The 27,655-nt window shown below is 60.5% G+C and overlaps 4 protein-coding genes across 10 annotated transcripts; 2 read left to right on the forward strand and 2 right to left on the reverse strand.

Annotated features, from left to right (window-relative positions):
• The first annotated feature begins 687 nt into the window (after positions 1-687).
• Positions 688-7,888, forward strand: NLRP6 (NLR family pyrin domain containing 6). Of its 2 annotated transcripts, none has more exons than XM_032149242.2 (8): positions 688-879; positions 1,607-1,887; positions 2,115-2,153; positions 2,364-4,122; positions 4,988-5,080; positions 6,510-6,680; positions 6,755-6,922; positions 7,439-7,888. In XM_032149242.2, exons 1-8 carry the CDS (start codon positions 851-853, stop codon positions 7,575-7,577), a joined length of 2,679 nt encoding a protein of 892 aa, XP_032005133.1. In that variant the 5' UTR covers positions 688-850; the 3' UTR covers positions 7,578-7,888. The 2 variants fall into 2 exon arrangements, with proteins under 2 accessions (XP_032005133.1, XP_032005132.1); XM_032149241.2 differs by having other exon boundaries at positions 851-879; positions 4,985-5,080.
• A 2,894-nt stretch (positions 7,889-10,782) lies between these two features.
• Positions 10,783-27,567, forward strand: PGGHG (protein-glucosylgalactosylhydroxylysine glucosidase). 6 transcript variants are annotated; one of them, XR_009213030.1, is made up of 14 exons: positions 10,783-11,071; positions 11,461-11,857; positions 12,172-12,382; positions 12,460-12,895; positions 13,739-13,879; positions 14,328-14,459; positions 14,723-14,834; positions 15,000-15,072; positions 15,205-15,577; positions 15,679-15,774; positions 15,948-16,045; positions 16,116-16,327; positions 16,711-17,880; positions 27,394-27,567. XR_009213030.1 is itself a non-coding variant. In XM_032149246.2 (14 exons), exons 2-14 carry the CDS (start codon positions 11,599-11,601, stop codon positions 16,809-16,811), a joined length of 2,142 nt encoding a protein of 713 aa, XP_032005137.1. In that variant the 5' UTR covers positions 10,783-11,071; positions 11,461-11,598; the 3' UTR covers positions 16,812-18,949. The 6 variants fall into 6 exon arrangements, 5 of the variants coding, with proteins under 5 accessions (XP_032005137.1, XP_032005138.1, XP_032005134.1 ...); XM_032149246.2 differs by lacking the exon at positions 27,394-27,567 and having other exon boundaries at positions 15,205-15,341; positions 15,444-15,577; positions 16,711-18,949; XM_032149247.2 differs by lacking the exon at positions 27,394-27,567 and having other exon boundaries at positions 13,760-13,879; positions 15,205-15,341; positions 15,444-15,577; positions 16,711-18,949.
• Positions 19,528-26,052, reverse strand: IFITM5 (interferon induced transmembrane protein 5). Its single transcript, XM_032149250.2, has 3 exons — positions 25,870-26,052; positions 20,736-20,959; positions 19,528-20,101 (listed from the first exon to the last, which is right to left on the reverse strand). The coding sequence occupies exons 2-3, from the start codon at positions 20,919-20,921 to the stop codon at positions 19,889-19,891; spliced, it is 399 nt and encodes a 132-aa protein (XP_032005141.1). The 5' UTR covers positions 20,922-20,959; positions 25,870-26,052; the 3' UTR covers positions 19,528-19,888.
• Positions 24,546-25,706, reverse strand: LOC116466562 (small ribosomal subunit protein uS3m). The gene is given in 5 exon segments (XM_032149249.3): positions 24,546-25,056; positions 25,058-25,149; positions 25,152-25,206; positions 25,475-25,571; positions 25,573-25,706. Coding segments are annotated over 5 exon segments (501 nt in total). The 3' UTR covers positions 24,546-24,933.
• Positions 27,568-27,655: the final 88 nt, after the last annotated feature.

The following is a 27,655-nucleotide window of genomic DNA, read 5'->3' on the forward strand; positions in this document are numbered from 1 at the left end:
CTTCAACTTATGGCATTCAGGGCAACATTCAGGCCCACCTGGAAAATGAAGGACCGTCTCCCATCTCAAGATCCTGGCTTTAGTCTCATCTGCCAAGTCCCCTTAGGCACATGAGGAACATTTGCACATTCTGGGGACTAGGACTCGATGTCTTTGGGGACTATTATTTAGCCTACCCCAGATACATTCACACACACACCATCAACATGGCCACACAGACGTACACATGCACCTCTCATTTCCACACATTAACCCCCCATTCCACACACTCTCACATTTGATCCCGGGGGTCTCGAACACTCCTGACGTCCAGCCTCTGCCCGCCAGCTGTTCAGGTTGGGTGGGGAGGCTGCAGTGCAGGCCCCTGCCCGGCGTCTCCCTGGAGACTGCCTTCCCTCCCATGTGGCGTGCGTGCTGCTGGCTGTCCTTCCTGTTCCCGCTACCTGGAAGTCTTTCTTCACCCCTGCCTTCAGAGTCTAACCTCTCCCCAGGCCTCAGCCGAAGGCCTGGCTCTGAGCCAGCCACCTCCTTCACACAACCCACCTTGCTCTGAAGCTGCCTGCTCACAGCCATGCCCCGATGCCACACCCAGGAGTTCTTGGGGAACATTAATGGGATAAAGGAGTAAGAAAATCAAAGGTCACCAAGCTGAACCCTTAAAGGGCAGTGCTGTGCGTGTGCCACGGTGCCCAATAGCATTTCGTGCCAGCTGAGCTGTGGTGTGTGGACCCGGGGAATGGACTGGGCTGGACAACCTCTAAGACTTGGCTCCAGCTCAGCCTGGGAAGGAATCACCTCTCTGATCCCCAACTCTGCCCCAGAGTGCTAGACCCAGAGGGGAAGAGACCCCATGGACCAGCCAGAGGCCCCCTGCTCCAGGTGAGTGCTGGCCCCAGGATGGTCACTGGGAACCGGCTGGTCTCAGCCCTCTGGGGCCTCCACCTCACCCACTGACTCCCTCAGGCTCTCCACCCTTGTCCACATCCTTCCCCACCCCTCACTCCCAGGCTCAGGACTCGAAGCAATGCCTCCTCACAGAGGGCATTTGTGGAGTCTGTTCCCCATCAGGGCTCAGACTCAGGCCCTGGTGCAAGGCCCCAAGCTGGGCCCCACCAAAGGGTGGTGGGGGTGGGGACCCCAGCAATACAGCCTGGGCCTGGCAGTGTCTGCTCCCATAGAGGACAGTTCTGCTCTGGGCTGGGGAAGACGGGCAAAAGAAGGAAAGGGAGGAAAGAGAGCTCAGGGTTCCTTGGAAATACCTCCCTTGGGGCATGTGACCTGTCCTGGGGTGTGGAAGGACAGAAGCAGAAAGGGAGGTGCAGGGGAGGAAGGTGCCCTCCAGAGCTCAGATCAGCGGCGGCCAGTGCCCACTTCACCCTCAGAGGGCGAAGAACACCAAGAGGCCCCGACCCGGGTCCGGGGACGGGGAGGGCGAAGTCTGGGGTCACTCCCCGTTGCCCCCTCCCCCCACCCCATGGATCCAAACGATGCTCGGCCCGGGACTCCCTGAGGCCCTGCCCGCGGTGGGTTCTCGGACGCCAGAGTCGGGGGCGGCCGGGGGTCACCCGAGGGCAGCTCCCCGATGACCCGCGCCCGCCGCCTCCAGCACCGGGCCGCGCCTCGCGGTGGCCCGCGAGCTGCTCCTGGCTGCACTGGAGGAACTGAGCCAGGAGCAGCTGAAGCGCTTCCGCCACAAGCTGCGCGACGTGGGCCCAGACGGACGCAGCATCCCGTGGGGGCGGCTGGAGCGCGCGGACGCCGTGGACCTCGCGGAGCAGCTGGCCCAGTTCTACGGCCCGGAGCCCGCGCTGGAGGTGGCCCGCAAGACCCTCAAGAGGGCGGACGCGCGCGACGTGGCGGCGCAGCTCCAGGAGCAGCGGCTGCAGCGTGAGTTGGGGGCGGGAGGTCCCTCCTTTCTGGGCAGAGGCTGGGCCGCCCTCCTCCCCGCTTCCCCGAGAAGCCCCGGCGCGGTCCCCGGCCTCCGCGTGTTTTATCCACAAATTCGCGGGCCCCAGGGGTAGGAACTTGCGTGCTCCTCAGGGTGACTCGGACCCCCGTGGCGCCTTTCCCCTGTTCCCGCCCTCGGCGCAACCTCACCCCAGTTTCCCTTCCAGGGCTCGGGCTCAGCTCCGTGGCGCTGCTCTCCGTGTCCGGTGGGTCTCTCGCTGGGGGGCACGAGTGTCCCCAACCCCACTTGCAGGGTCCCGGGGAGGATCGGGGTGGGAGGGCCGCCAGGGGCGTGGGCTGTGGTCCCGTAGAGGAAACCGAGGCCTGAGCAGGGCCGGGGAGGGCGTTGGATCCCTGAGGGCGCAGCCTGCCCCACCTCCGACCCCCGTCCCCGCGCTGTTTCCCGCTGCGCCCAGAGTACAAGAAGAAGTACCGGGAGCACGTGCTGCAGCTGCACGCGCGGGTGAAGGAGAGGAACGCCCGCTCCGTGAAGATCACCAAGCGCTTCACCAAGCTGCTCATCGCTCCCGAGAGCGCCGCCCCGGAGGAGGAGGCCCTGGGGCTCGCGGAGGAGCCCGAGCCGGGGCGCGCGCGGCGCTCGGACACGCACACTTTCAACCGCCTCTTCCGCCGCGACGAGGAGGGCCGGCGGCCGCTGACCGTGGTGCTGCAGGGCCCGGCGGGCATCGGCAAGACCATGGCAGCCAAAAAGATCCTGTACGACTGGGCGGCGGGCAAGCTGTACCAGGGCCAGGTGGACTTCGCCTTCTTCATGCCCTGCGGCGAGCTGCTGGAGAGGCCGGGCACGCGCAGCCTGGCTGACCTGATCCTGGACCAGTGCCCCGACCGCGGCGCTCCGGTGCCGCAGATGCTGGCCCAGCCGCAGCGGCTGCTCTTCATCCTGGACGGCGCGGACGAGCTACCGGCGCTGGGGGGCCCCGAGGCCGCGCCCTGCACAGACCCCTTCGAGGCGGCGAGCGGCGCGCGAGTGCTAGGCGGGCTGCTGAGTAAGGCGCTGCTGCCCACGGCCCTCCTGCTGGTGACCACGCGCGCCGCCGCCCCCGGGAGGCTGCAGGGCCGCCTGTGTTCCCCGCAGTGCGCCGAGGTGCGCGGCTTCTCCGACAAGGACAAGAAGAAGTATTTCTACAAGTTCTTCCAGGACGAGAGGAGGGCCGAGCGCGCCTACCGCTTCGTGAAGGAGAACGAGACGCTGTTCGCGCTGTGCTTCGTGCCCTTCGTGTGCTGGATCGTGTGCACCGTGCTGCGCCAGCAGCTGGAGCTGGGTCGGGACCTGTCGCGCACGTCCAAGACCACCACGTCCGTGTACCTGCTTTTCATCGCCAGCGTACTGAGCTCGGCTCCGGTAGCCGACGGGCCCCGGGTGCAGGGCGACCTGCGCAATCTGTGCCGCCTGGCCCGCGAGGGCGTCCTCGGACGCAGGGCGCAGTTTGCCGAGAAGGAACTGGAGCAACTGGAGCTTCGTGGCTCCAAAGTCCAGACGCTGTTTCTCAGCAAAAAGGAGCTGCCGGGCGTGCTGGAGACAGAGGTCACCTACCAGTTCATCGACCAGAGCTTCCAGGAGTTCCTCGCGGCACTGTCCTACCTGCTGGAGGACGGCGGGGTGCCCTGGACCGCGGCTGGCGGCGTTGGGACACTCCTGCGTGGGGACGCCCAGCCGCACAGCCACTTGGTGCTCACCACGCGTTTCCTCTTCGGACTGCTGAGCGCGGAGCGGACGCGCGACATCGAACGCCACTTCGGCTGCATGGTCTCAGAGCGTGTGAAGCAGGAGGCCCTGCGGTGGGTGCAGGGACAGGGACGGGGCTGCCCCGGAGTGGCACCAGAGGTGACCGAGGGGGCCAAAGGGCTCGAGGACACGGAAGAGCCAGAGGAGGAGGAGGAGGGAGAGGAGCCCAACTACCCACTGGAGTTGCTGTACTGCCTGTACGAGACGCAGGAGGACGCGTTTGTGCGCCAAGCCCTGTGCCGGCTCCCAGAGCTGGCGCTGCAGCGAGTGCGCTTCTGCCGCATGGACGTGGCTGTTCTGAGCTACTGCGTGAGGTGCTGCCCTGCTGGACAGGCACTGCGGCTGATCAGCTGCAGACTGGTTGCTGCGCAGGAGAAGAGGAAGAAGAGCCTGGGGAAGCGGCTGCAGGCCAGCCTGGGTGGCAGCAGGTGCGTCTCCGGGGCAGAGAAGCTCTTTTGTGTGTGAGGTGTGTGTGCCGGTGCAAACCTGTGCACCTCAGTGTCCATCTGGCATGGGGAGCACCTCCAGACCGGAGCCTGGCTCCCCAAATGGGGAGGCTTTGACCACCCCCTTGCAAGGCAACCGCTGAGTTCCTATCTTCTTCCTCAGGGTGTCCTCACCATGCCCATCCTCAGCCACCCACAACCTATGAAAACTTCCTAGTATGGCCCTACAGCTCTGGCCCAGCCCTTCTTCCCATTATACTTTCTGACAATAAGTTCTGGAACACACGATGCCCTCTGTCCTGAGCCGTTGCACCTGCCTTTCCCTCCACTAGACTATTCTCAGTTTGCTGCCTGTCCTACAAGTCTGCCCTGGCTCCCGCAGCTGGCTGGGGACCCAACTGGCTCCAGAAGTGCCCTTTTGACCACCGTGCTATGACATCTGCCCCACACCTCCACCAGACCCTCGGCTCCTCCAGGGCAAGGCTTTTGCCAGAGTTCCTTTGAATTTAGCTCCAATTCAGCCCCTGCCCTGGTGCTTGGCATCTGTTGAGAGGATGAATGTCACGGTGTTGGCAGGGGCTGGGCCTGGGGACCCAAAGACCCATGTAGGGGATGTGGGTGATACCCTCCCACTGGCCTCACTCAGACACCCCAGTGGGATGATGCCTGGGCCACAGATGAGTGGTTTTGCTCTGGGTTTGGCTGGCGGAGTGTGAAGGGGGTGGCTCAGCATGGAGGTGAGGAGGGGGGCAGCTCTGAGACCCCAGAACTAGAGATAGACAGGAGTCCTTTCCGGGAGGCACTGTGATGCGCAGGGTGGGCTTCACCTTCCTCTCTCTCCCAGCAGTTCTCGAGGCACCACAAAACAACTGCCAGCCTCCCTTCTTCATCCACTCTTCCAGGCAATGACTGACCCACTGTGCCATCTGAGCAGCCTCACGTGAGTGGCCACACCCTCAGCTCTTCCCATGGAGCGGGCTGAGAGCAGGATGCCCTGGGCAGAGACAGAAGTATGGCCTAGGAAAGAAGGCTGAGGGGTTAGGCCAGAGCCTGAGGCCTGTGGGTGCTGGGGCCGGCAGGCTCTGCCCACACAGAGCAGAGGGAGGAAGGGATGAGGGTCTGAGGCTTCATTACCAGGTTAGGTACTGGTAGGAAAAGGTTGGTCCTGGTGTGAGTGGAAAGGAGCTAAGCGTACTGAGGGAGGGATTAAAGAAGACAAGAGTGTATTTTCCTTCTGAAGGAAGGCTGCCATTGGAAATTGCTGGGTTCTTAGAAGCAGTGGAGGAAGGTGTTCAAGCTCAGGCTCCAAGGTCAGGCTGTCTGCAAATGCTAGCCTGCTTCTGTGTGCCCAGTGGCAAGTTCATCTGTCCAAGCTTCCATTTCCCCCCCTGTGAAATGGAGCCAGTAGATCCAGAGAGTTGGGGTGAGATTTAATGTGGCTACACATGTACAGTTTTTTTTTTTTGGTTTTTTTTTTGAGAGGGAGTCTCGCTCTGTCGCCCAGGGTGGAGTGCAGTGGCGCAATCTCGGCTCATTGCAAGCTCCGCCTCCCGGATTCACGCCATTCTCCTGCCTCAGCCTCCTGAGTAGCTGGGACTACAGGCCACTACGCCCAGCTAATTTGTTGTATTTTTAGTAGAGACGGGGTTTCACCGTGTTAGCCAGGATGGTCTTGATCTCCTGACCTTGTGATCCACCCACCTCTGCCTCCCAAAGTGCTGGGATTACAGGCGTGAGCCACCGCACCCGGCCACATGTACAGTTCTTACATGGCAATAACTTTCCAGTCACTCTTAGCTACCACCAAGTGGGCAGAAAGGAAGAGAAAATCTAGGAACTAGCACTGATGGTGAAACGGTCCATCCTACATTGATGGCAACTTGGCAAATTAGCTTGATATGGGGGTGGGGATGTGGCGATCTGGAGATAAACACAAGAGCCAAAAAGGTGATCACATTTGGCCCAGAAATTCTGCTGGTAAACTAAGATGTTCAGCACACCATTATTTATAATGGAAAAAAAAAAAAAAAGGAGAAACACACAACTACCCAACCATTAGGGACTGGCTGACTAAATAAACTGAGGTGGCCACCTCAACTTGGTGGATGACTGTGCAGCAAACATGTTGAAACATGTCTCAGCTCTCCGAAGAGCTCATAGAGAGTGTCATAGGGAGAAATGGACACAGCTCCCCGGGGGTGCGTGGTGACAAAGGGCGGGGCAGGCTCTGCTGGGTCCAGGCAGGGATGTGGAGCCGACACATCTCTCAGCTGAACCTTGGGCCACCGGGCAGCGGGCATTTTGTGCAGTTGGAGGTGGTGTGGTGGCTGAGGTGCCTGCAGGTAAATCGCTGTGCTTCTTGACCACAGGCTGTCCCACTGCAAAGTCCCTGATGCAGTCTGCCGAGACCTTTCTGAGGCCCTGAGGGCAGCCCCCGCGCTGACGGAGCTGGGCCTCCTCCACAATAGGCTCAGTGAGGCAGGACTGCGTATGCTGAGTGAGGGCCTAGCCTGGCCCCAGTGCAGGGTGCAGACGGTCAGGTAAGGCCTGGCCTGGGAGGGACCGTGGGATGCCCCCGCCCCCCCAGCAGCTCCTGAGGTCGGCCCCCCCACAGGGTACAGCTGCCTGACCCCCAGCGAGGGCTCCAGTACCTGGTGGGTATGCTTCGGCAGAGCCCCGCCCTGACCACCCTGGATCTCAGCGGCTGCCAGCTGCCCGCCCCCATGGTGACCTACTTGTGTGGAGTCCTACAGCACCAGGGATGCGGCCTGCAGACCCTCAGGTGGAGGCAGGGGTGGGAAGGGTGCTGGGGACACAGCTGTCAACCCAGGGAGGGGGAAGGGTGCTGTCAACCCAGGGAGGGGGAGGGTGCCTGGGGGCTTCCCCTGGACCCTGAAGAGGAGCCCCTCCCAGAGACCTCCCATGTGACGGAGCTGAGACACCGACCTGGGAGCCGGGCCCTGGCAGCCCTGCCCTCTGAAGCCCTGGCCACAGCTCAGGGCCTTGAGCACGTTGCCTGACCAAATGTTCATCTGTTGTCTGGTGCCCATGGCAGCACCCTGGGCCAGTGGCCCCGATACCCTTTTGCCACCTCCAAGGCCCGGCCTCTGCCCCCTCCTCCAGCCTCTGACAAACCTCTCAACTGACACCACCTGTCCCTGAGTGTCTGTGGCACAGCTAAGCCGACAGACAGCCCGGTCACCGCCCGCAGCCCGGCTGCCCCCACGGCACTGCTCCCGAGTCCCGGCTGCTTTCCCCCAGCGCTAACCCCACTTCTGCTCCGTGTGTGTGGCTGCAGTCTGGCCTCTGTGGAGCTGAGCGAGGAGTCACTACAGGAGCTTCAGGCTGTGAAGAGAGCAAAGCCGGATCTGGTCATCACACACCCCGCGCTGGACGGCCACCCAGAATCTCCCAAGAAACTCATCTCAACCTTCTGAGGCCCTGGTGGCCAGAGCAGGGTGGAAAACCCTAGCCAAAGTCCCTGTGGAGAGAACGGCCCGTTCCAAGGGCGGGAGGGTACTGCTCTCGGCCTCTGGGAAACTCTTGAGCCGAGAGGCCCCGGACGACACGGCACCCTGCCCCGTCCAGGACAGGCCCAGGATCTGCCCCTCTCTCCACACCTGGGGGACCCCTTCTCCCCCAGCCCCACCACTACTCCACCCACCTTCCTCTCCTGGGACCCTCCAGCCACTCCCCTTGAAGACACTCCCCCGACCCCAAGCCACAATAATGATGGCGAGAGCTCCAATTAACTAAGCACCTACCTGGGGCAGAATGACCCTTCACTGCCTGATCCCCATCTGCAGTGTGGCCCAACAGCCCCCAGAACTGTGCCCGTGTAGACTGGAGGTAGGTAGGCTACCGTCCCTCCCTGTTAGGAATGAGACCATCCCTGAGGCTGTGGCCCAGGCCCAGAGGTGTCCAGTGTCTGAGATCTTTGGGAAGGGAGACTAGGGCAGGGTGGAGACACAGCAGAACCCCCATGCTGGGTGGGAGGCATGACCACATGGTGGGTGAGCAGCCCCCATGCACTGATGGTAAATTCCCCTGTGGACTCATTTCTGTTGGTTTCTATTACACCTGGCCAGGCATGGGTGAGCAGCCCCCACGCACTGATGGTAAATTCCCCTGTGGACTCATTTCTGTTGGTTTCTATTACACCTGGCCAGGCATGGTACAATACAGGTCGGTGCTCACAATCTGTACAGCATCCCACTTTCACAGGGCAGGATGGTGGCCCCCGGTTTCCCAATGAGGAAAGTGGGTCTCAGGGGGCAGTCTGACTGCAGAAAGTGCTGCAACAAGGGCCCTGATGGACAGGACCCGTAGCGGACAGTCTTCGAATCCTGGAGTCTTCTCTGCTCAACCCTGCTGGGCTGCTGAGACTCCAGTCTGAGTGGGGAGGTGGGGGAGACTCTGGATTCAGCCCCATCACTGCCCAGGGGAAATCCCCTACTATAATCCACTTTCTAACTCCATTTCTTCATTTCACAAAACACAAAAACCCCTGTCCTCCTAGAGCTGACATTCTAGGTAGGAAGACAAACACCTATATGATACACAGTGTAATACAATAAATATATACACAATACATACACAACACATATGTATGTGATACACAACACAATAGCACAAGTACGTATATTATACGTATACGTGTGCCAGGTGTGGTGGCACATGCCTGTGGCCCCAGATACTCAGGAGGCTGAGGGAAGAGTCAGAGGCTTGAGCCTGGGAGTTCGAGGATGCAGTGAGCTATTAGGTTGGTTGGAAAGTAAAAGCAAAAACCGCAATTACTTTTGCACCAACCTAATATGATTTTGCCACCGTACTCCGGCCTCGGCCACAGAGAGAGACTCCATCGCTAATAAGTAATAAATAAATGTGTATCTGATACATAAATACACACCACAATCAATAGGCCTATGATGAGGCCAGGCGCGCTGGCTCAAGCCTGTAATCCCAGCACTTTGGGAGGCCAAGGCAGGTGGATCACGAGGTCAGGAGTTCGAGACCATCCTGGCCAACATGGTGAAACTCCGCCTCTACTAAAAACACAAAAAAATTAGCCGGGTATGGTGGCGAGCGCCTGTAGTCCCAGCCACTCGGGAGGCTGAGGCAGGAGAATGGCGCGAACCCGGGAGGCGGAGCTTGCAGTGAGCCAAGATCACGCCACTGCACTCCAGCCTGGGCGACAGAGCGAGACTCCGTCTCAAAAAAAAAAAAAAAAAAAAAAAAATAGGCCTATGATGCATCAACAAGTAACAATGTAATAAAGATGCAGAGGCAGGGCCGATAAATGCTGCGGAGGAAAGTAGGGCAGAGCCTGGGGCTGGTGGGAATGGATGGAGCGCAGGGTTCCCTGTTGCATGAAAGGGGGGTCTGAGGAATCTGACGACTGGGCACTTGAAAACCCGAAGGAGTGAGGGGGCAAGCCCCAAAGAGGTCCTGAGAAAAAGGGCTTCAGACAGTGTTGCTGCCAGAGCAAGCCAGGCGGGGAGCTTGGAAAGTTCTAGAAGCAGCAAGGAAGCCAGGTAGCCGCAGCGGAGTAGGGGAGGGGGAGGAGATGAGGTCAGGGAACCAAGGCAGGTGCAGGAGGGCGTTTGCAGGTGAAGCTTGTGTGAGGAGAGCTTTTGGCTCGTCCTCCGTGAGTTGGGCGCCATGGCTCCCTTCTGGGCAGAGTGCCGGGTCTGCCTTAAATGTTGTGGGGGCGGGGGGAGTCTGTTCACAACAAAAGCAGAATTTGAGAGCGACTGAGCCACTCCAGGAGGAGGTGTGGGCCGATGGCATCTTGGAGGTGGAGCCACAGGACCTGTCCATAGGTTGGATGGAGTGTGGGTGACAGAGGTAAACCAGGGCTCTCGGCCTGGGCAGCAGGACAGGCGGCGTCATCCTCACCTGTGCTGGGGACTCTGTGGGAGCAGCAGCTTCCGAGCACGTGTTGGACCCCGGCGTCTCTGGCTGCACCGAGTGGTCAGGGCAGGGACATTGAGGCCGGGTCAGGGAGCGTGAGATACCCGGGACAAGCGTGGGACAAGCGGGCCCAGGGCTGAGCCCAGCAGTGTCGGGTGGGCGGTGGCGCTGAGATGGGAATTGGGAATTGCACGGGTGGTCTCAGGAGGATGGAAAACCCAAGCAACCGCTGGACCAGGACCGAGGCAAAGGGACCGCAGTTTAACAGAAAACCCAAAACGAGGGCGAGAAACTGGCCAAAACCCCGTGCGAGTGAGACGTCCATGACCCTTCCCGGCAAAACCCCAAATAAGGGAGAAGGGGCAGTCACGGCGGGGGCCGGGGTTCCCTGAAATCCCCTTCGTTTCCAGAATCCCTAAAGGTTATTCCGCCCCCTGAGGAGGAAACCCGAGCTCCGCCGAGCGCGGCGGGTCTGTGCCTTCGCTTCGCTTCCAGCCTCTCGCTTCCCTCTGACCCGACCCCGAGTTCCTTCTCCGGACGGTGTCGAGAACCCGGGCGCCGGCTGGGGCTGGGGTCTCGCTGGCATCGGAGCCGCCCCGAGCCCTCAGGCAACAGCGAGGCGAAGACCCGGGCGGAGGCGGCCGGCGGCGCAGGCGGAGGGAGGAGTCGCGGGAGGAAGCCCCGGCCCGCGGGCCCCACCCACAGCCGCCCCCGGACGCAGCTCGGGGTCCCGGCTCGAGCTTTGCTCACTCGGGGCGCTTCGTGCAGGGAACGCCAGGCCCCCGGACGCGACCCACACGGCCCCTGCCGGCGGGGACCGAGGGGAGCCGGGGCTGCAGCCGCGAGTCCACGTCCCGCCCCCGGGCCCGGCCCAGCGACCGCCCGGGCTCTCGGGGCGGGGACCGCGGACCTTCCTGCTGGCGCGGCAGCCGGGCGGCTCCTCTTTCCTCCCGGCCCTGGCGTGGAGCAGCGGGACACAGGTTCCCACGGTGGCGTCCGGCGACCTGGAGGGGCTGCGGTGAGTCCCAGAGGCCCCCGCCCCGGCCGCCCCGGCCCGTCCCCCCGGCCCGCGCCGCTCCAGCCCCCAGTCGCCCCATCCTCCCTCCCCCCAACACCCGCCTGCCCCAGTGGCCCGCACCCCCGGGACCCCCACCCGCCCGGCGCTCCCCCTCACCCTCCACACACACCCGCCCCCACTTGCCACCCACAGACGCGGGTCCCGACCACAGAGGGTGGGGCAAGACCGGGGTTGTGGGGGCTGCGTGTGGAAAGCAGGGCTAGGGCTGGAATTCTAAGGTGCCAGGTGGGAGAGACACACTCAGGGGCTCCGCTGGGTTCCTGGAGACCAACCTTCGGGGTCTGAGCACCTCTGAGAGCTGAGCTCCTTTCCTGGCTGTTTCCCTCTAGGAGGGGCCTCAGGAAAGTCGGGGCTGCCCAGCGGGTTCCGCAACTCCCCCCAGTTCTGAGGGAGGCTTCAGGGGATTACAGACGGTCTCAAGAGGGAGGCCCAGCCGGTCCCGGGGCCCGCTCAGGCCCAGCAGCTCCATGGAGGACGCCGGCGAGGACCCCACCACGTTTGCTGCCCACTCTCTGCCCAGTGACCCCCGTCTCTTGGCCACTGTGACCAACGCATACCTGGGCACACGAGTGTTTCACGACACGCTGCACGTGAGCGGCGTGTACAATGGTGCTGGTGGGGACACGCACCGGGCCATGCTGCCCAGCCCCCTCAACGTCCGGCTGGAGGCTCCTGCAGGGATGGGGGAGCAGCTGACCGAGACCTTTGCCCTGGACACCAACACAGGTAGCGCCACCTGGCCTGCCTCACCCCTGCCCCAGGCATTGTTCCAGGTGGGTGGGGGAACCGCAGCATCGAATCCCACCAGCACTTCCTAAGTTTACACAGGAAGTCTCACTAAGACAGGAGGCCCCAGAGGCCCGCAGCGTCCCCCCTTCCCTCCGCCTGGAGGCCTCCTGTGCAGCTGTAGCAGGAACGAGCAGCTGAGGACCCGGAGGGATCCGCCTCGTTGTGGGGAGAGGCAGCGGTCAGGTGGTCCACTCCTGCCCCAGAGAGGCCACAGCTTGGCAACCCACCTGCCTTCGCTTCTGCCTCCCCAGGCTCCTTTCTTCACACCTTGGAGGGCCCCCACTTCCGGGCCTCCCAGTGCATCTATGCGCACCGCACGCTGCCCCACGTCCTGGCTTTCCGTGTGTCCATCGCCCGCCTGGCCCCGGGGAGTGGGCCCATCACGCTGCTCCTGCGGTCAGTCTTCTCTCCAGAAAGCCCAGACCTGGACCTGCATCAGGGTCCTGACTTCCAGGGAGCCCGGTAAGGAGGGGGCTGGATTTGCAGCCAGGGAGTCCAGGGAGGGAGCTCATCCCTGAGGCATGCCCATACTCTTACAGGTACCTGTATGGCCAGACCCTCACCCCTGAGCAGCCCTGGGGGCCACAGCAAGAGGTGCACATGCTGTGGACACCAGCACCCCCAGACCTGACCCTTGGGGAAGGTGAGGAGGACAGGACGTGGGACTTCCTGACGGCGGTGGGCAGCAGCCAGGCTGAGGCCCAGGCCTGTCTCACTGAGGCCCTGCAGCTGCAGGCCAGGGGAGCTCTGTACACGGCTCACACACAGGCCTGGGCCCAACTCTGGGCGGAATGTGGCTTGGACATGGTGGGGCCCCTGCCGCTGCGCCAGGCCCTGCGTGGCTCCCTCTACTACCTGCTCAGTGCCCTGCCCCAGCCCAAGGCCCCAGGATACATCTGCCATGGCCTCAGTCCTGGGGGCCTCTCCAATGGGAGCCGTGAGGAATGCTACTGGGGCCACGTCTTCTGGGACCAGGTGAGCACTGTACACCCAGCACCAGCCACACAGCAGGCAAAACATGGAGGTCCACGGTCTCTGTCCTCCCTGGGATCAGGGCTGTGGTTGGGGAAGCACAGGGACTGTGGCAAAAGGGAAGAGGCCTGGAGGGTGTGCAGGAGTTTGGTAGAGGAGTGATCTAGGTGAGGGGAACGGAAGGTGCAGAGACCAGAGCTCAGAGGGCCTGAGGCACCCTCCAGGACGTGGGGAGGGGCCCCACCAGGGCGAGCGGGGCTGCAGTTCCAGATCACCAGGGTTTGTAGACAGTAGTGTGGTGCTTGGAGTTTACCTGAGGGCCAGTGGAGCTCCAGGGACCTATCAGGACGAGGACCTGTGGGGACAGGGAAGGCCTATGGGGCTGCTGCATGGAGCCCGGTGCTGGAGGCTGAGGAGGGTGATGGGGACACTGAGGGCACAGAGTGGAGGGGCACGATGGCTGCTGGGCATGGAGGTGTCGAGAGTGACTGTGCTGGGGCTGCTCCATCCTTGTCTGAGCCTCCTGGTGCTGCTGCTGTGGCCGTTTCTTTGATGAGGCTCCCAGGGGCCGAGTCATTCACTGCCGGCCTGAGGCTGCCCTTGCCCATATTCAGGCCGGAGCCTCTGAGGCCACACAAACGCCGGCTGGGGAGGCAAAGTGTGGGGCTGAGGACCAGAACTCCAGGAGCGTCTGGGCCGGAGACAGAACTGGGTGGGCAGGTGGGGAGGGCCTGCAGATCTGAGTGGGCAGCAGAGGAGGAACCCAGCAGACGCCAGCAATGGAGCTCTGCCAGGGCGGAACGTGGCCAGGAGGGGCGGGAGCAGTGACGGCCTGTCCGTTGCTAGAACGAGGGACCGTGCTCTCAGGACCTCTGGATGTTCCCGAATATCCTGATGTTCCACCCAGAAGCCGCCAGGGCCATCCTGGAGTACCGAATCCGCACGCTGGGCGGGGCCCTGGAGAACGCCCAGAACCTGGGCTACCAGGTGAGGGGACCTGGGCACTGGCCTATAGGGCCCTGCAGGGGCTGCGGCCCCCACACCCCTCCCAGGCCTGCTCCCTCTCCCCAGGCCTCCTCTCTGGACAGAGCCGGGACGTCCTAGATTCCCCACCCTGAGGCTTGTGGGGCCTCAGCAATGCCCTGCAGCCCGCACCTGAGAGAGAGGAGGTGGGAACTGCAGCAGGCTGGGACCCCGCTTTGGCCCAGGACCCCCCGGGGTGCCCTTGCTGCCCTGCACCAGGGTCAGCACTTGGTGAGAATGGGGCAGAAGCCACCTGGCCCCGTGAGGACGTGCAGTGGGCACTTCTAGCAGTAACACCCACCAGTACCTGGTGCAGGCCGTGCCCCCTTCCTCCAGGGCGAGAGCATGGGAAAGTTGGGGGGCCACCCCGCCCCTCCAACAAGGTCAAGTCTGCCCCCTCCCAACCCCTCAGGGAGCCAAGTTTGCCTGGGAGAGTGCAGGCTCCGGCCTAGAGGTTTGCCCTGAGGACATTTATGGAGCCCAGGAGGTCCACGTCAACGGGGCCGTGGTGTTGGCCTTCGAGTTGTACTACCATACCACCCAGGTGAGGTGCTGCGTGCCCACCATTCCTGCAGGTGTGGCCAGGTAGTACCACCCAGGTGAGGTTCTGCATGCCCACCATTCCTGCAGGTGTGGCCAGGCAGCTGGTGTAGCCCCCACTCCTCGTGGCTTCCTGTTTGGGGCCAGTCCTGGGAAGCTGGCTGTGGACAGGTGTCTCAGTGCCAGGCCTTGCTTCTGGGCACAGACAGGCCACTGGGAATGAGAGTGACTGGGGTCCTGGCCTCTGTGCCGCCTCCTGTTCCCCAGGACCTGCAGCTATTTCGAGAGGCTGGTGGCTGGGACGTGGTCAGGGCTGTGGCCGAGTTTTGGTGCAGTCGTGTTGAGTGGAGCCCCAGGGAGGAGGAGTACCACCTGAGAGGTGAGGGCCATGGTGGGGAGGGGCTCAGGGAGGAAGGGTGGATGCTCCCAGACTCAGCAGATGATTTTCAGACACCTCACTTGTGCCAGCCCCACGCTGACCACAGCGTGGAGGGAAGGCCTCTGAGACTCTGTGCTGAGCACCATCTTGGACTTGTGTGTCCAGGAGTCATGTCCCCCGACGAGTACCATTCAGGGGTCAACAACTCTGTGTACACCAACGTCCTGGTCCAGAACAGGTCAGACGCAAGATCCCCTCACCTCCCCCACCCCCGCCCCAGCTGGAGACCTGCCCCGGGGCCCCCACGAGGCAGGCAGCAGCTGGACGCATAGGGATTGCATGCAGCCTCCCCTCCCACCTCCACCTCCAGCCTGCGCTTTGCTGCTGCCCTGGCCCAGGACCTGGGTCTGCCCATCCCCAGCCAGTGGCTGACGGTGGCTGACAAGATCAAGGTACCCTTTGACGTGGAGCAGAACTTCCACCCGGAGTTCGATGGGTATGAGCCTGGTGAGTGGACCCCTTCAAGGGCTCCTCCCCTCCTGTTAAGACCCTGGAACACACCGAGAGTCTGTCCTGGGACACCCCCCAGTCAGCAGCGCCTCCCTGTAGGAGAGGTGGTGAAGCAGGCAGACGTCGTGCTCCTGGGATACCCCGTCCCCTTCTCCCTGAGTCCTGACGTTCGCAGGAAAAACCTGGAGATTTACGAGGCTGTGACGTCCCCCCAGGGCCCCGCCATGACCTGGGTGAGCACCCTGGGGCTGGGAGATCCTGCCCCAGTGGCCTCAGTCTTCTCTGCCCACACAGTGGGCCTCACCCCTGTGTGTCCTCTTACCTCTGACCACAGAGCATGTTTGCTGTGGGCTGGATGGAGCTGAAGGACGCAGCACGGGCCTGGGGCCTCCTGGACAGGAGCTTTGCCAACGTGGCTGAACCCTTCAAGGTCAGCCTGGCCACGCCTGCCTCCCACTGGGCCCCTCATGGTGGGAGTGGAGCCTGGCCTCAGAGCAGGCACAGCAGTGTGCACGCCTGGAGCTTCCTGCCGGATCTTGGGACGGCAGCCCAGAGAGGACAGTGTCCTGGGGGTCCCAGTGTCAGCTGCCCTTGCCCCTGCAGGTGTGGACGGAGAATGCAGACGGGTCAGGCGCTGTGAACTTCCTGACAGGCATGGGGGGCTTCCTGCAGGCCGTGGTCTTCGGGTGCACGGGGTTCAGGTAAGTGCAGAGGCTGGCGGAGGGCAGCCCACGCCCCCACCTGCCACCTCACAAACCTCTCCTCCCACAGGGTCACCCGAGCGGGTGTGACCTTTGATCCTGTGTGTCTGCCGGGGATCTCCAGAGTGAGCGTCTCCGGCATCTTCTACCAGGGGAACAAGCTCAACTTCTCTTTTTCCGAGGACTCCGTGACTGTGGAGGTCACAGCTCGAGCAGGACCCTGGGCTCCCCACCTGGAGGCTGAGCTGTGGCCGTCCCAGTCCCGGCTCTCCCTGTTGCCAGGTAGAAGACCACCCCAGCCCCCAACAGCCCAAGCGCCTGTGACCCCAGGCTGCCCCCTCACCCCCAGGCTGTCCCCTCACCCCCAGGCTGTCCCCTCACTCCCAGGCTGCCCCTTCACCCCTAGGCTGCGCCCTCACCCCCAGGCTGTCCCTCACCCACAGGCTGCCTTCTCACCCCCAGGCTGTCCCTCACCCCCAGGCTGTCCCCTCACCCCCAGGCTGTCCCCTCACCCCCAGGCTGTCCCTCACCCCCAGGCTGCCCCTCACCCCCAGGCTGCCCCTCACCCCCAGGCTGTCCCCTCACCCCCAGGCTGTCCCCTCACGCCCAGGCTGCCCCTCACCCCCAGGCTGCCCCTCACCCCCAGGCTGCCTCTCTCCCTGCAGGACACAAGGTCTCCTTTCCCTGCTCGGCTGGCCGGATACAAAGGTCACCCCCGAAGCCGCCTGGAAGTTCCAGCTCCGAGTTCCCTGGGACCACTTTTTGAGATGTTAGGGACCTGCTCCAGAGCCCCCTCTGGGTCACCCTGGGTTCCTCCAGCCCCACTGAGTCACTCACTGTGGACCCTGCCTCTGAATAATCAGGAACGTTGGCTTCAGAGATGTCTCTTGGGCCTTCCCTCTGGCCACTCCTTCTTCACCCACCCCTCCTGGGCACCCTCCCAGCCTGCCATCCCTCACCTGCAGCCAGACTCTCAGGGAAGGTCCATGCTGCTTGGCCTGAGTTCAAGGCTTTCTGCCTGTAGCCTGGACTCCCATGGACCCCCGTGGGCAGGTGGCTTCCCCGTGGCATCCCCACGCCGCCTCTGCCTGCCCCTGTGGACTGACGCTGTCACGCACCGTCCCATGCCACCACCCCGAGCTCCTGAAGCCAGGATCTGAGCCTGCATCACCTCTGGCCTCTCATCCCCCACTCTCCTGAGAGTCATGGTCACAGCAGCCAGCTGCTCTGCTGAGAAGGCAGAGAAGCAGGCACAGGCCTCAGCGTGGACAGCAGGGATAAGGGGCACGGAGGAAGGGGACTCGGCCCCTTCAGAATTCCTCAAGACTCTCGGGTGCAGCTTTGCCAAAAAGGAACTTTTCATGTCATGCAGTTGAGGGGACTTAGTCTCGATCCCAGGCTCCTCTTGACTCTGGGCAGCTTTAATCAGGTTGGGCAGCCTCTGCTACAGCGTGGGGTGGGATGGCTCTCTTCCCTCAGCCACGCAGCTTGTGAGGACAGAGGTGGCGTGTGGGGGACGCATGTGCTGCAGCACACCCGCGGCCGAGACCAGCACTCAGAGGTCGGCTCCCCGGACAGGAACCGTGTAGAGTGCAGATGGCTGAGACCTGTGGACGCCGCCTGTCTTATGGCAGCTTGCTTGCTGGGGCTCACGGCCACAGTGGAGAGGGGCTGTGGGTCCGGGGGCAGCCCAGCGTGCAGTCCAGTGCCGGGCAGGAGCCTTGCAGAATGCAGCCTGATGCCTCCACGTGGCTCCCCAGGCCCCTACAGGCTCCCTCAGCTGCAGAGCTGGGTCCCATCCAACGCTGTCGCTGGGCAGCGAGAGGCAGAGGCAGGTTCCCCGAGGGAAGCATGGGCCCCTTCTCCCTGCCAGGGTTGCCCCAGCAGGAGTTCATCTTTGCAGCCCCAGAGCCAGGGTGATGTGGGCACAGGTGTCAGGTCAGGGTGGTCGGTAGCCTTTCGCCCGCAAGAGAGACGTGGCCTGAAGCCTGCTGCGTGTGCGTGCAACACGCGTGTGGGGCCACCTCTGCACATCCCGAGGTGACCCTTTTGGGGAGTTGTGATGGTCAGTGCACGTGTGCCAGCAGGGCTGGTCAGGGTTCAGGAGCCTGAGCCTGAGGCAGGGAGGTGCTAGTGACCGTTCCCCCAAGGTGGTTCACCCACAGCACCGGGCACGGACCAGGTCGTCCCTGCCCCTCAGTAAGCCTGGGGACTGGCAGATCGTCTCTTCCCTGGGGACATGTATCCAGCCACACATGGGCTGACCCCCTCCCAGCCTCTGCACCTGACACAGTTTGATCCCTTCTCAGGCCAATCCTGGGGCTCAGGGCTGGCACACTGTCTCTATCCCAAGGCAAGCACAGGTGGGCACACTGCCCTTGTCCTTGGTCCACTGTGGGACTGGTCCTGTCTGTCTCCAGCACCCAGCATGGCCCCCACACACCTCTGCCTCCAGGGCTGGTTGGACCTGCGCTCAGAGTCCCTGCCACACCAACCGTTGGCTGCACACATATCACAGATAGGGGGTGCTGCCCAGGGCTCCAAGTAGACCAACTAAAGATTCCCACCCACAGCCCAGGAAGAGCGGGCAGGCAACGGTGATTCCCCGGGAAGGGAAGGGCCCCAGGGTGGGGTGCTCAGAACCCTGGGCCACTCTGCTGTTAACCACCACCTCCCGGCAATGGCTGGCCTCAGCGAGGCCCCAGGGCCTCCCTGCAGCCTCACAGTGTGTATGTCCCCGGCACTCTCCCATCACCAGGCTGTGGTGGGTGTGTGGGGAGGCTGTGGTGCACAGTGCAGGTAAAATAATATAAGAACATGCACCCAGCACCAGGGGACTCAGAAAATGTTGCACACATGCCCATTTTCTGTCTTTCTGGATACAGTTTGGTTGGGGTGTGTGTGTGTGTGTGTGTGTGTGTGTGTGTGTGTGTGTGTGTGTGTGTGTGTGTGTGTGTAAGGGAAGCTGCTATCCTGCCCACGTGTATGTGTGTGCGTCCAGCCCCACCCATGGGATGGTCCCCGCCCTGCCTTTCCAGCCACCCTCACTAGCCCAGGAGGGAGGGAAACCACCGTGGGGACTGGGATTTCTCAGAATTAAGGGGGCACCCAGGGTCATGGGGACAGACGGAATGACCCAGAAGGAAGGAGGCGTACACCAGACCGCAGATGGAGCCCACGCACGGCACGGACTCTCACGCAGACTCGAGCACGCACACACATGCGCACAGAGAGATGGGGTGGACACACGTGGAGCTGGGATGCACCCACGACGTTCTGGAGCACAGGCCGCTAAACCACAGAGCAGCAGAGATCAAAGGCCTGGGCTCTCAAATTCAGTCTAAAATACTCTGGGCCTCCGCCCCGTAAGCCACAGGCCGCCCAGTGGCTGAGAGAAGGGGACAGTTGGGGTAAGCAGGGCTGCTGAGCTGCGGGGGGTGCTCCCGCCACTGACTGGGGGCCGGCCCCGTGGCATCGGGCTTTGGTGGTCCTCAGGGCAGCTCCTTCCCCCATGCTAGGCAGGAAAGAGGCCAGGAGGCACTTTCTGGAACCAGAAACTTTTAATTGTGGAACCGAGGGGCCTGGAGTGTGAGGAGGGAGGGGCACGATTGGGGGTACAGTTAGGGCCCGGGAACCCTCAGGTTAGGGTGAGGACCCTGGGGTCTGACTGGTTCAGCCTTAGGTGCCCATGTTGGGGCTGGAGGGCCCCAGGGTCAGGATAGGGCAGGGATGGAGGCCCCACAGAAGGAGGGCCAGTCTCCGGGGAGTCAGTATTGAACCCCCAGGGGCAGCAGCCTGGGGTCAGTGTCCTGGGGCTGGTGCCTCAGATCAGGACACAGCCCGTCAGTCATAGTCCGCATCGTCGAACTTGGTGCTGAAGAAGGCGGCAGAGTCCTTGGCCAGCCGGGCCAGGTGCAGGGCACCAGTCACCACCAGCCCCAGGAGCAGCAGTGGCGGCACCAGCGTCCACATCGCGGCCAGGATGTTGTAGCACTTGGCTTTGGAGCCAAAACGCCGGGCCGCTTCCAGGTCACCAACCACCTTCTGATCTCGGGCCTGCAGGGAGACCGCAGGGCCAGATCTCTATGTGTCCTCGGGGCCTGGGGGCCCTTTCCCACCCCCACCCCCACCCTGGGCACCTAGAAGGCCCCTACTGCACCCAAAATCTGGATGGAGAGGTGTGGCCTGAGGAGATAACTCCCTGGGGCCCCAGCTATGGACCCAGGGGCCATCCCAGGCCAGTGTCAGCCTATCGGCGCTCTCTATGGTTGAGGGTCCCCCAGGGTGCTGAGACACCCCCACCCTGCCAGCCAGGAGCTGAAGTCAAAGGGACCTCTGTTCAAGAAGCCCACAGCATGGGAACCCCCCCCTTGATTGCAGAGACCTCTGTGGGTGCCTCCCAATGGCCTCTGTGCTCTTTGCTCTTGGATGGGCCAGACCCCCTTAAGAAGAGGCCCCATGTTTAACGGAGAAGCTCCCCGGCCTTGCCTTCATGAAGAGCTCTTTCCCGGCCGTGCTGATGGTGTTACCTTCACAAGCGGTGCCCACAGAGCCCCTCACTGACAAGCAGAGCCCCCCACCGCCCCTAGCACGGCAAGGACCCCCACGGAGCTCCCCACCCCTCCCCCCTTCCCCCCACCTTGGTGGAGTAGTGGAGCCTCCCCCCAACCTTGGTGGGGCCCCTGCCCACCTTGATGGAGTAGGCAAGTGCCAGGAAGCCGAGGCAACACAGGTTCAGGTAGAGGGTGCTGAACACCGACCAGATCAGGTGGTCTCGAGGCGGGGGATGCGGGGCCCCCAGTGTGAGGGCTGTGTGGGCACCGGCCTTGCTGGGCGTGGGGGCCCGGGGGTCCTCGCGGGGATAGGCCGTGTCCATGGGTTCCAGCGCCGTCTCTTCCACACTCAGACTGGTTGCTAGGAGGGTGGGCACCCGCTCACTTATAGCCCTGCCGCCCTCCCGGCCCAGCCTCTCGACGCTATATATAACACAAATTACAGCCTGCAGGCCGAGGGTGCAGCCCGCCCCTTAGCCCCCACCTCAGGGAGCCCCTGTCCGAGGCTGCCTTGGACCACCCAGCAGGGCCCCTCCTGACAGACATCCCGTCAGGGAGCCCCCCACTTGGAAGGCTATGGCTGGGCAGTGGCAGAGACCCCCACCCATCCCCCCACCCCCATCAAAGGCTGCTGGCCGAGTGGGCAATGGGCAGACTGCTGGCCAGAGCCCCCTCCCTCCAGGACAAGAAGAGTTGGAGGTGCCATCTCAGGGCCATGAGCCTCATAATTCAGGGATGTACAGGGGCCCCCTCCTCAGAACCAGAGCTGCTGAAACCGCAGCCCCTGCATTCCCAGAACTCAACTCTGCCCCTAACACTCTTGGAGCACCAGCGCCAGGCCCTAGGAGCGCAGGCGTCCCTGCAAGGGGGACAGGGAGGGCGGGTGTCAGAGGGCGCACGTGAGAAGGAGAGAACCACATGGGGGGAAAGCCGGGGGGTGCAGCCTGTTAGGAGCCGGCACGGGGACCCCCAGGGACAAGCAACAGCTGTTAACACTGGTGGGATGCAGGGAGCCTGTGGGCTCCTGTGGTGGACACTCCCCTCAGCCTCCTCGGCTGCCCTCCCTAATCCCAGAATGTCTGCGGTGAGTGGTCCTGTTTAGGGCTCATGGTCTGCCCCAGTCTTGTCTCTGGCTGTAGATGCCTCTGTGTGCTGATGACTCACATTTATGTCTTCACCCCAGACTTCCCCCCAAAGAGATTGGCTTAGTCCCCAGCTCTGGACACACACACGCAACTCCTGCTCTGTGGACCCCCACCCACGTCCCAACCATAGACCCTGGATCCTCCCTCCAAACCTCCTCTGCCAAGCCTTCCCCCGAGCAGTGGTGGCAGCTGCACCCGGCCAGAAGGCTGAGCTTCCCAGTCTCCCAGTCAGCCACACTCCCGAGTGCCCGGGACCGAGCTGCCCTCCCTCCTCCAGGATCTGCACTCGCCACCTGCAGGGGATGGTTGGGTGGGGGTTCCTTGCTGCTGTGCTTGAGCCTCTGAACCCCAAATATCTGAGACAGGTCTCGGTTAATTTAGAAAGATTATTTTGCCAAGGTTGAGGACGTGCCGGTGACTCAGCCTCAGGAGCTCCTGAGGCTCTGTGCCCAAGGTAGTCGGAGCACAGTTTGGTTTTATACATTCTAGGGAGACAGGAGACATCAGTCAACATATGTAAGATGAACATTGGTTCAGTCTGGAAAGGCAGGACCACGCAAAGCAAGGCAGGGAAGACGAAGTGGGGAGGTGCTTCCCAGTCGCAGGTAGATAAGAGACAAAGTTTGCATTCTTTTGAGTTTCTGAGTTGCTTCTCGAAAGGAGGCAACCAGATATGCATTCACCTCAGTGAGCCGAGGGGTGACTTTTTTCTTTCTTTTTTTTTTTTTTTGTGAGACAGTCTCACTCTGTCGCCCAGGCTGGAGTGCAGTGGTGTGATTTTGCCTCACAGCAACCTCCGCCTCCCAGGTTCAAGCGATTCTCCTGCCTCAGCCTCCCGAGCAGCTGGCACTACAGGCGCCCGCCACCACGCCCGGCTAATTTTTGTATTTGCAGTAGAGACGGGGTTTCACCATGTTGGTCAGGATGAAAAAAGCTAACTCTGTAAAGTATTTAAAGAGGTTTGTCCTGAGCCAAATATGACTGACCACGGCTCATACCGCCTCCAGAGTTCCTGCAAACGTGCCAGAGGTGGCCAGGCTACAGCTTGGTTTCTACATTGTAGGGAGACAGAAGTTGCAGGCAAAGACATAGATCAATACAAGTGTCAATGAAAAGAGTCCAACTCTGTGAAATATTTGAAGAGATTTATTCTGAGCCAAATATGAGTGACCATGGCCCATGATGCGGCCCTCAGGAGGTCCTGAGAACATGTACCCAAGGTGCTCAGGGCGCAGCTTGGTTTTATACATTTTAGGGAGACATGAGGTATCAATCAAATACATTCAAGAAATACATTGGTTTGCTCCAGAAAGGTGGGACAACACAAAGCTGGGGGCTTGGGGGGAGGGGCAGCGGTGTTCGAGGCTATAGGTGAATTTAAACATTTTCTTGTTGACAATTGGTTGAGTTTGTCTAAAGACCTGGGATTGGTAGAAAAGGAGTATTCAGGTTAAGATCAAGATTGTGGCCGGGCGCGGTGGTGGCTCACGCCTGTAATCCCAGCACTTTGGCAGGCTGAGGCGGGCGGATCACGAGGTCAGGAGTTGGAGACCAGTCTGGCCAACATGGTGAAACCCTGTCTCTACTAAAAATACAAAAATTAGCCGGGCGTGGTGGCGGGTGCCTGTAATTCCACCTACTCAGGAGGCTGAAGCAGGAGAATCGCTTGAACCCGGGAGGCAGAGGTTGCTGTGAGCCAAGATCAGATCGTGCCATTGCACTCCAGCCTGGGCGACAAAGCGAGAGACTCCATCTCAAAAAAATAAATAAATAAAAAATAAGGATTATGGAGACCAAAGTTCTTTTGAAGTCTTGTAGTGGCTGTCCTTAGAGACAATAGGTGACCAATGTTTCCTATTCAGATCTTAATCTCTCTTCAGGGTTGGGAGGGTCTGGAAGAAAAAGATCTGGCTATGTTAATTGAGATTCTTTACAGACGCAAATTTCCCCCTACAAAGAACAGCTTTGCAGGGGCCATTTCAAAATATGGCAAAGAAACGTGTTTTGGGGGTATTTTGATTTTCTTCCTTGTTTCATAATGTTATGCCAGAGTTAGGTTGGAAAGTAAGTCACAATCTATAGGGTTAAATAAAACTCATCTGGTTGGCTGGGCATGGTGGCTCATGCCTGTAAACCCAGCACTTTGGGAGGCCGAGGCGGGCAGATCACCTGAGGTCAAGAGTTTGAGACCAGCCTGGCCAACGTGGAGAAACCTATCTCTACTGGAAATACAAAAACAAAACAAACAAAAACCAAAACTCATCTGATGAGAATTTACCATTTGTAGGGCATGACTCCCCAGACCCCTTTGATAGGAATTTGGGCAAGATAAAAAAGTCAGAGTTTAGTCCTCACAGTAAGGTGTACATTGCTTCTGCCAGGAAAGGCAGGACATCTCAAAGGGGTGTGGTCACAGGTCATAGTGATACCAGTGGGCCTGGGAGGTCCCCAATTGCCAGTGGGACCTGGACCCCCATGGATGTCCAGGCTCTTGGCACAAGAAGGAAATTCAAGGATGAGTTGGACAATAGTGAAAGTAGGGAGATTTGTTGAAAAGTGAAGACCAGGCGCGGTGGCTCGCGCCGGTAATCCCAGCACTTTGGGAGGCTGAGGCGGGTGGATCACCTGAGGTCAGGAGTTCGAGACCAGCCTGGACAACATGGCGAAACCCTGTCTCAACTAAAAATGCAAAAATTAGCCCGGCGCAATGGTGGGCGCCTGTAATCCCGGCTACTGGGGAGGCTGAGGCAGGAGAATCATTTGAACCCGGTAGGCGGAAGTCGCAGTGAGATGAGATCGTGCTACTGCACTCCAGTCTGGGCGACAGAGCGAGACTCCCTCTCAAAAAAAAGAAAAAAGAGAAGTGAAAAGTACACACTCAAGAAAGGGCCGTGTGGGCGGAGACTCGAGAGAGTCACTTGCAAGGGGTTTGGGTGGGGTTTCCATCTTTCAGAGTTTCTTTCACCAAGGGAGGGAGCATCATGAAGATTCTTGCAAGAAGGTGACGATTTCTCAGAACTGAGGTGCCTCCTATTTTTTTTTTCAAGACAACATAGAGGGTCTTTATTCGATAGCAGCTGAGAGACCATGCCTCAGTCCTCTTGAGGGGACGCCTTTCCCCCAGTACCACTTCTTTCCCACGTTTCCCTTCTCTGCAGGCTACAGCTTGATGCAAAAGAAGGGGATCGTCCTACAGGTCCTTATACACAACCTTTGAGGGCACAGTTTGGAGGTGGAGTGGCAGAGGACATTTGTAAAAGTGGGACAGCAAAGTTTCACTGTAGCCCACAAGGAAGTAGAACTTGCGGGAGGTAGAACAAGTGCCTCAGGACCAGGGCACAGATCTCCAACCGCTTAGCCCGCCGCTGTAAATCCAGCTGGTCAGCCAGGCAGCCCGGGAAGGCACCCACATGAACTTGCGACGGAAAACATCCTCCACCGTCCGCTCCGCGGCATGGTCCTCCTTGAAAGAGGCCGGGCAAGGATCAGACTACACCGGTCGCCGTCAAGAGATCTTTACTGGAGGTATCGAGCAGAGAAGGAAGAGAAGAGAGAAGAGCTGCTGGTGTGCTGGGTTTTATATCCCTTGGGCCTACGTGGGGCGGGCCCAGGGGAAGGCGGGAGATGCTTCTTTCTGATTGGCCTCCTTTAGCCGGTTCAGACAGTGCCCGGTCAAGGAGGGGGGAAGAACCCCGAACCGGCGCCATTAAGGTACCCCCGTTGCCTAACACTCCTCATCCGGTTCCCCGTGTGAGCGACCTCTGGCCCTCACGGCGGGCGACGAAGTGGGGCGCGTGTGCGTCCTCGTGGGTCACCGGCTTGTCCCCTGGCCTCCGCGGACTCGGGCCGCCGGGTCTCGTTACAGACCGCGGAGATGTGCAGGGCGCGCCCCGCGCAAGGCAGCTCTCGGCCCCGGGACAGCACCCGTGGCCCCCGCAACCCGCCGCACACGGAGGCCGCCATCCTGGGCCGAGCGCCCGCCACGTTTACAGCAAATGTGTGTGTTCCCGAAACTGTCGCGGTGGGTGTGGGCTGGTTCACACGAGGAGGGCCTAGGGGACGCATAGGTCACATTCGGGGACGCGTAGGTCACATTCAGCGCCGCGGGGGCTCTGGTCTGTCTTACCAGCTTGGCCCACGCTGCTTTTGAAGGTCTCATCGGCCCCTCGCTTCTGCAGCAACTTCAACAGTCTCCTTTGCTAGTCACCTGAGGCTGCCGCTTAGAATGTTCTGTTCTCCCGCAGCCGCTCCATATTATTCTGTCTCATTTTGTGGATTTAAAGATTTTCTGATGGGCAGTTGGCTTAAACGGTTGAGCTTTGGGGCCGGGCGCGGTGGCTCACGGCTGTAATCCCAGCACTTTGGGAGGCTGAGGTGGGTGGATCACGAGGTCAGGAGATGGAGACCATCCTGGCTAACACGGTGAAACCCCGTCTCTACTAAAAATACAAAAAATTAGCCGGGCGTGGTGGCGGGCGCCTGTAGTCCCAGCTACTCAGGAGGCTGAGGCAGGAGAAAGGCATGAGCCCGGGAGGCGGAGGTTGCAGTGAACCAAGATCGCGCCACTGCACTCCAGCCTGGGTGACAGAGCAAGACTCCGTCTCCAAAAAAAAAAAAGTTCGGCTCTGCCTAAAGAGTTGGTTAGTCGAAAGAAATTCTTGAGTTTACGTAACCGGGGCTGTGGAAGCCAAGGGGCTTGCTATGCAGATGAGGCCTCCAGGTGGCAGGCTGGAGATAAGGATGATAAAAAATACCTCTTTTCCACCCTTAAAAAGGGCTCTCAGTTAAGTGTCTGTTCTATTAGGAAAAGACCTAGAAAGGGAAGGAGATTCTCTACAGAATGCAAATTTCCCTAATAAGAGACAGTTGTGCAAGGCCATTTCAAAATACGCCAAATAAATAAATTTTGAGGCTGTGCATGGTGGCTCACACCAGCACTTTGGGAGGATGAGGCAGGAGGATCACTTGAGCCCAGGAGCTGGAGACCAGTCTGGGCAACACAGAATTTCCTTGTGGACAAAAGACAAATACAACTCAAACTTACCCTTCTGCTCGCTGAGATAATGCATATCTGATTGCTTCCTTTGCAAAAGCTAATCAGAAACTCAAAACAATGCAATCCTTTGTCTCTTCTCGACCTATGACCTGGAAGCCCCCTCCCCACTTCGAGTTGTCCCGTCTTTCCAGACTGAACTAATGAACGTCGTACATATATTGATGTCCATATCTCCCTCAAATGTATAAAACCAGCTGTGCCCCGATCATCTTGGGCACCGTGTCAGGACCTCCTGAGGCTGTGTCACCCGGGCATCCTTAACCTTGATCCTAAATCGACTGAGAACCTTCTCAGATATTTAGGGTTTACACTGTCATGTGACTCTGTACCAGAGTCAGGTTGGAATTTGGTACCTTAATGCTATGAAGAGTCTGTTTTGTCAGTACCATGAGCTCCATCTCAGTGTTAATGCTGGTTGGTTGTGCCTAAACTCCACAGGGAGGGGATATAAGTAGGCCTGTCCAACCTCCCTTTTCCTTCCAGGCTGTGAATTCAGTTTTTCAGGTTTGTTTGGGACCCCCTTGGCCAAGGGAGCTCCATTCAGTCATGGGGGCCGGGGGGGTGGTTAGATTTTTATTTTTGGTTTTCAGTCAGCATTCCAGTCCAGTCAGGAGGGCTTCAGACCACGAAGAGGGGAGGTGTCCCCACGGCAGAGCCAGACACAGATCCCAGGACATTCTGTGTGTGGAGGAGACATGGCCCAGGGTAGAAGGCATATGGGGGCCTGGACATGGCTAAGTCCTTAGAGCTCATCCCAGCCAGCAGAAGGAGGAGGACTTAGGGTGTTCGACATCCAGAAGCAAGGTGAGTAGATGGTAGACACAGCCATTGTTAAAGTTAAATCTTATAAATCTTA

Source organism: Hylobates moloch, unplaced genomic scaffold (assembly GCF_009828535.3).
Source record: "Hylobates moloch isolate HMO894 unplaced genomic scaffold, HMol_V3 SCAFFOLD_4, whole genome shotgun sequence".
In the NCBI taxonomy this organism is placed as follows: Eukaryota; Metazoa; Chordata; class Mammalia; order Primates; family Hylobatidae; genus Hylobates; species Hylobates moloch.

Excerpts from the sequence above, each read along its gene's own strand:
- NLRP6 (XM_032149241.2), top strand. The coding sequence starts at position 851 with ATGGACCAGCCAGAGGCCCCCTGCTCCAG. Across the intron at positions 1,888-2,114 it reads CCAGGAGCAGCGGCTGCAGC|GGCTCGGGCTCAGCTCCGTG; the intron begins GTGAGTTGGGGG and ends TTTCCCTTCCAG. Across the intron at positions 6,923-7,438 it reads TGCGGCCTGCAGACCCTCAG|TCTGGCCTCTGTGGAGCTGA; the intron begins GTGGAGGCAGGG and ends GTGTGGCTGCAG.
- PGGHG (XM_032149243.2), top strand. The coding sequence starts at position 11,599 with ATGGAGGACGCCGGCGAGGACCCCACCACGTTTGCTGCCCACTCTCTG. Across the intron at positions 11,858-12,171 it reads TGCCCTGGACACCAACACAG|GCTCCTTTCTTCACACCTTG; the intron begins GTAGCGCCACCT and ends CTGCCTCCCCAG. Across the intron at positions 13,880-14,327 it reads CCCAGAACCTGGGCTACCAG|GGAGCCAAGTTTGCCTGGGA; the intron begins GTGAGGGGACCT and ends CCAACCCCTCAG.
- IFITM5 (XM_032149250.2), bottom strand. The coding sequence starts at position 20,921 with ATGGACACGGCCTATCCCCGCGAGGACCCCCGGGCCCCCACGCCCAGC. Across the intron at positions 20,102-20,735 it reads CACTTGCCTACTCCATCAAG|GCCCGAGATCAGAAGGTGGT; the intron begins GTGGGCAGGGGC and ends GTCTCCCTGCAG.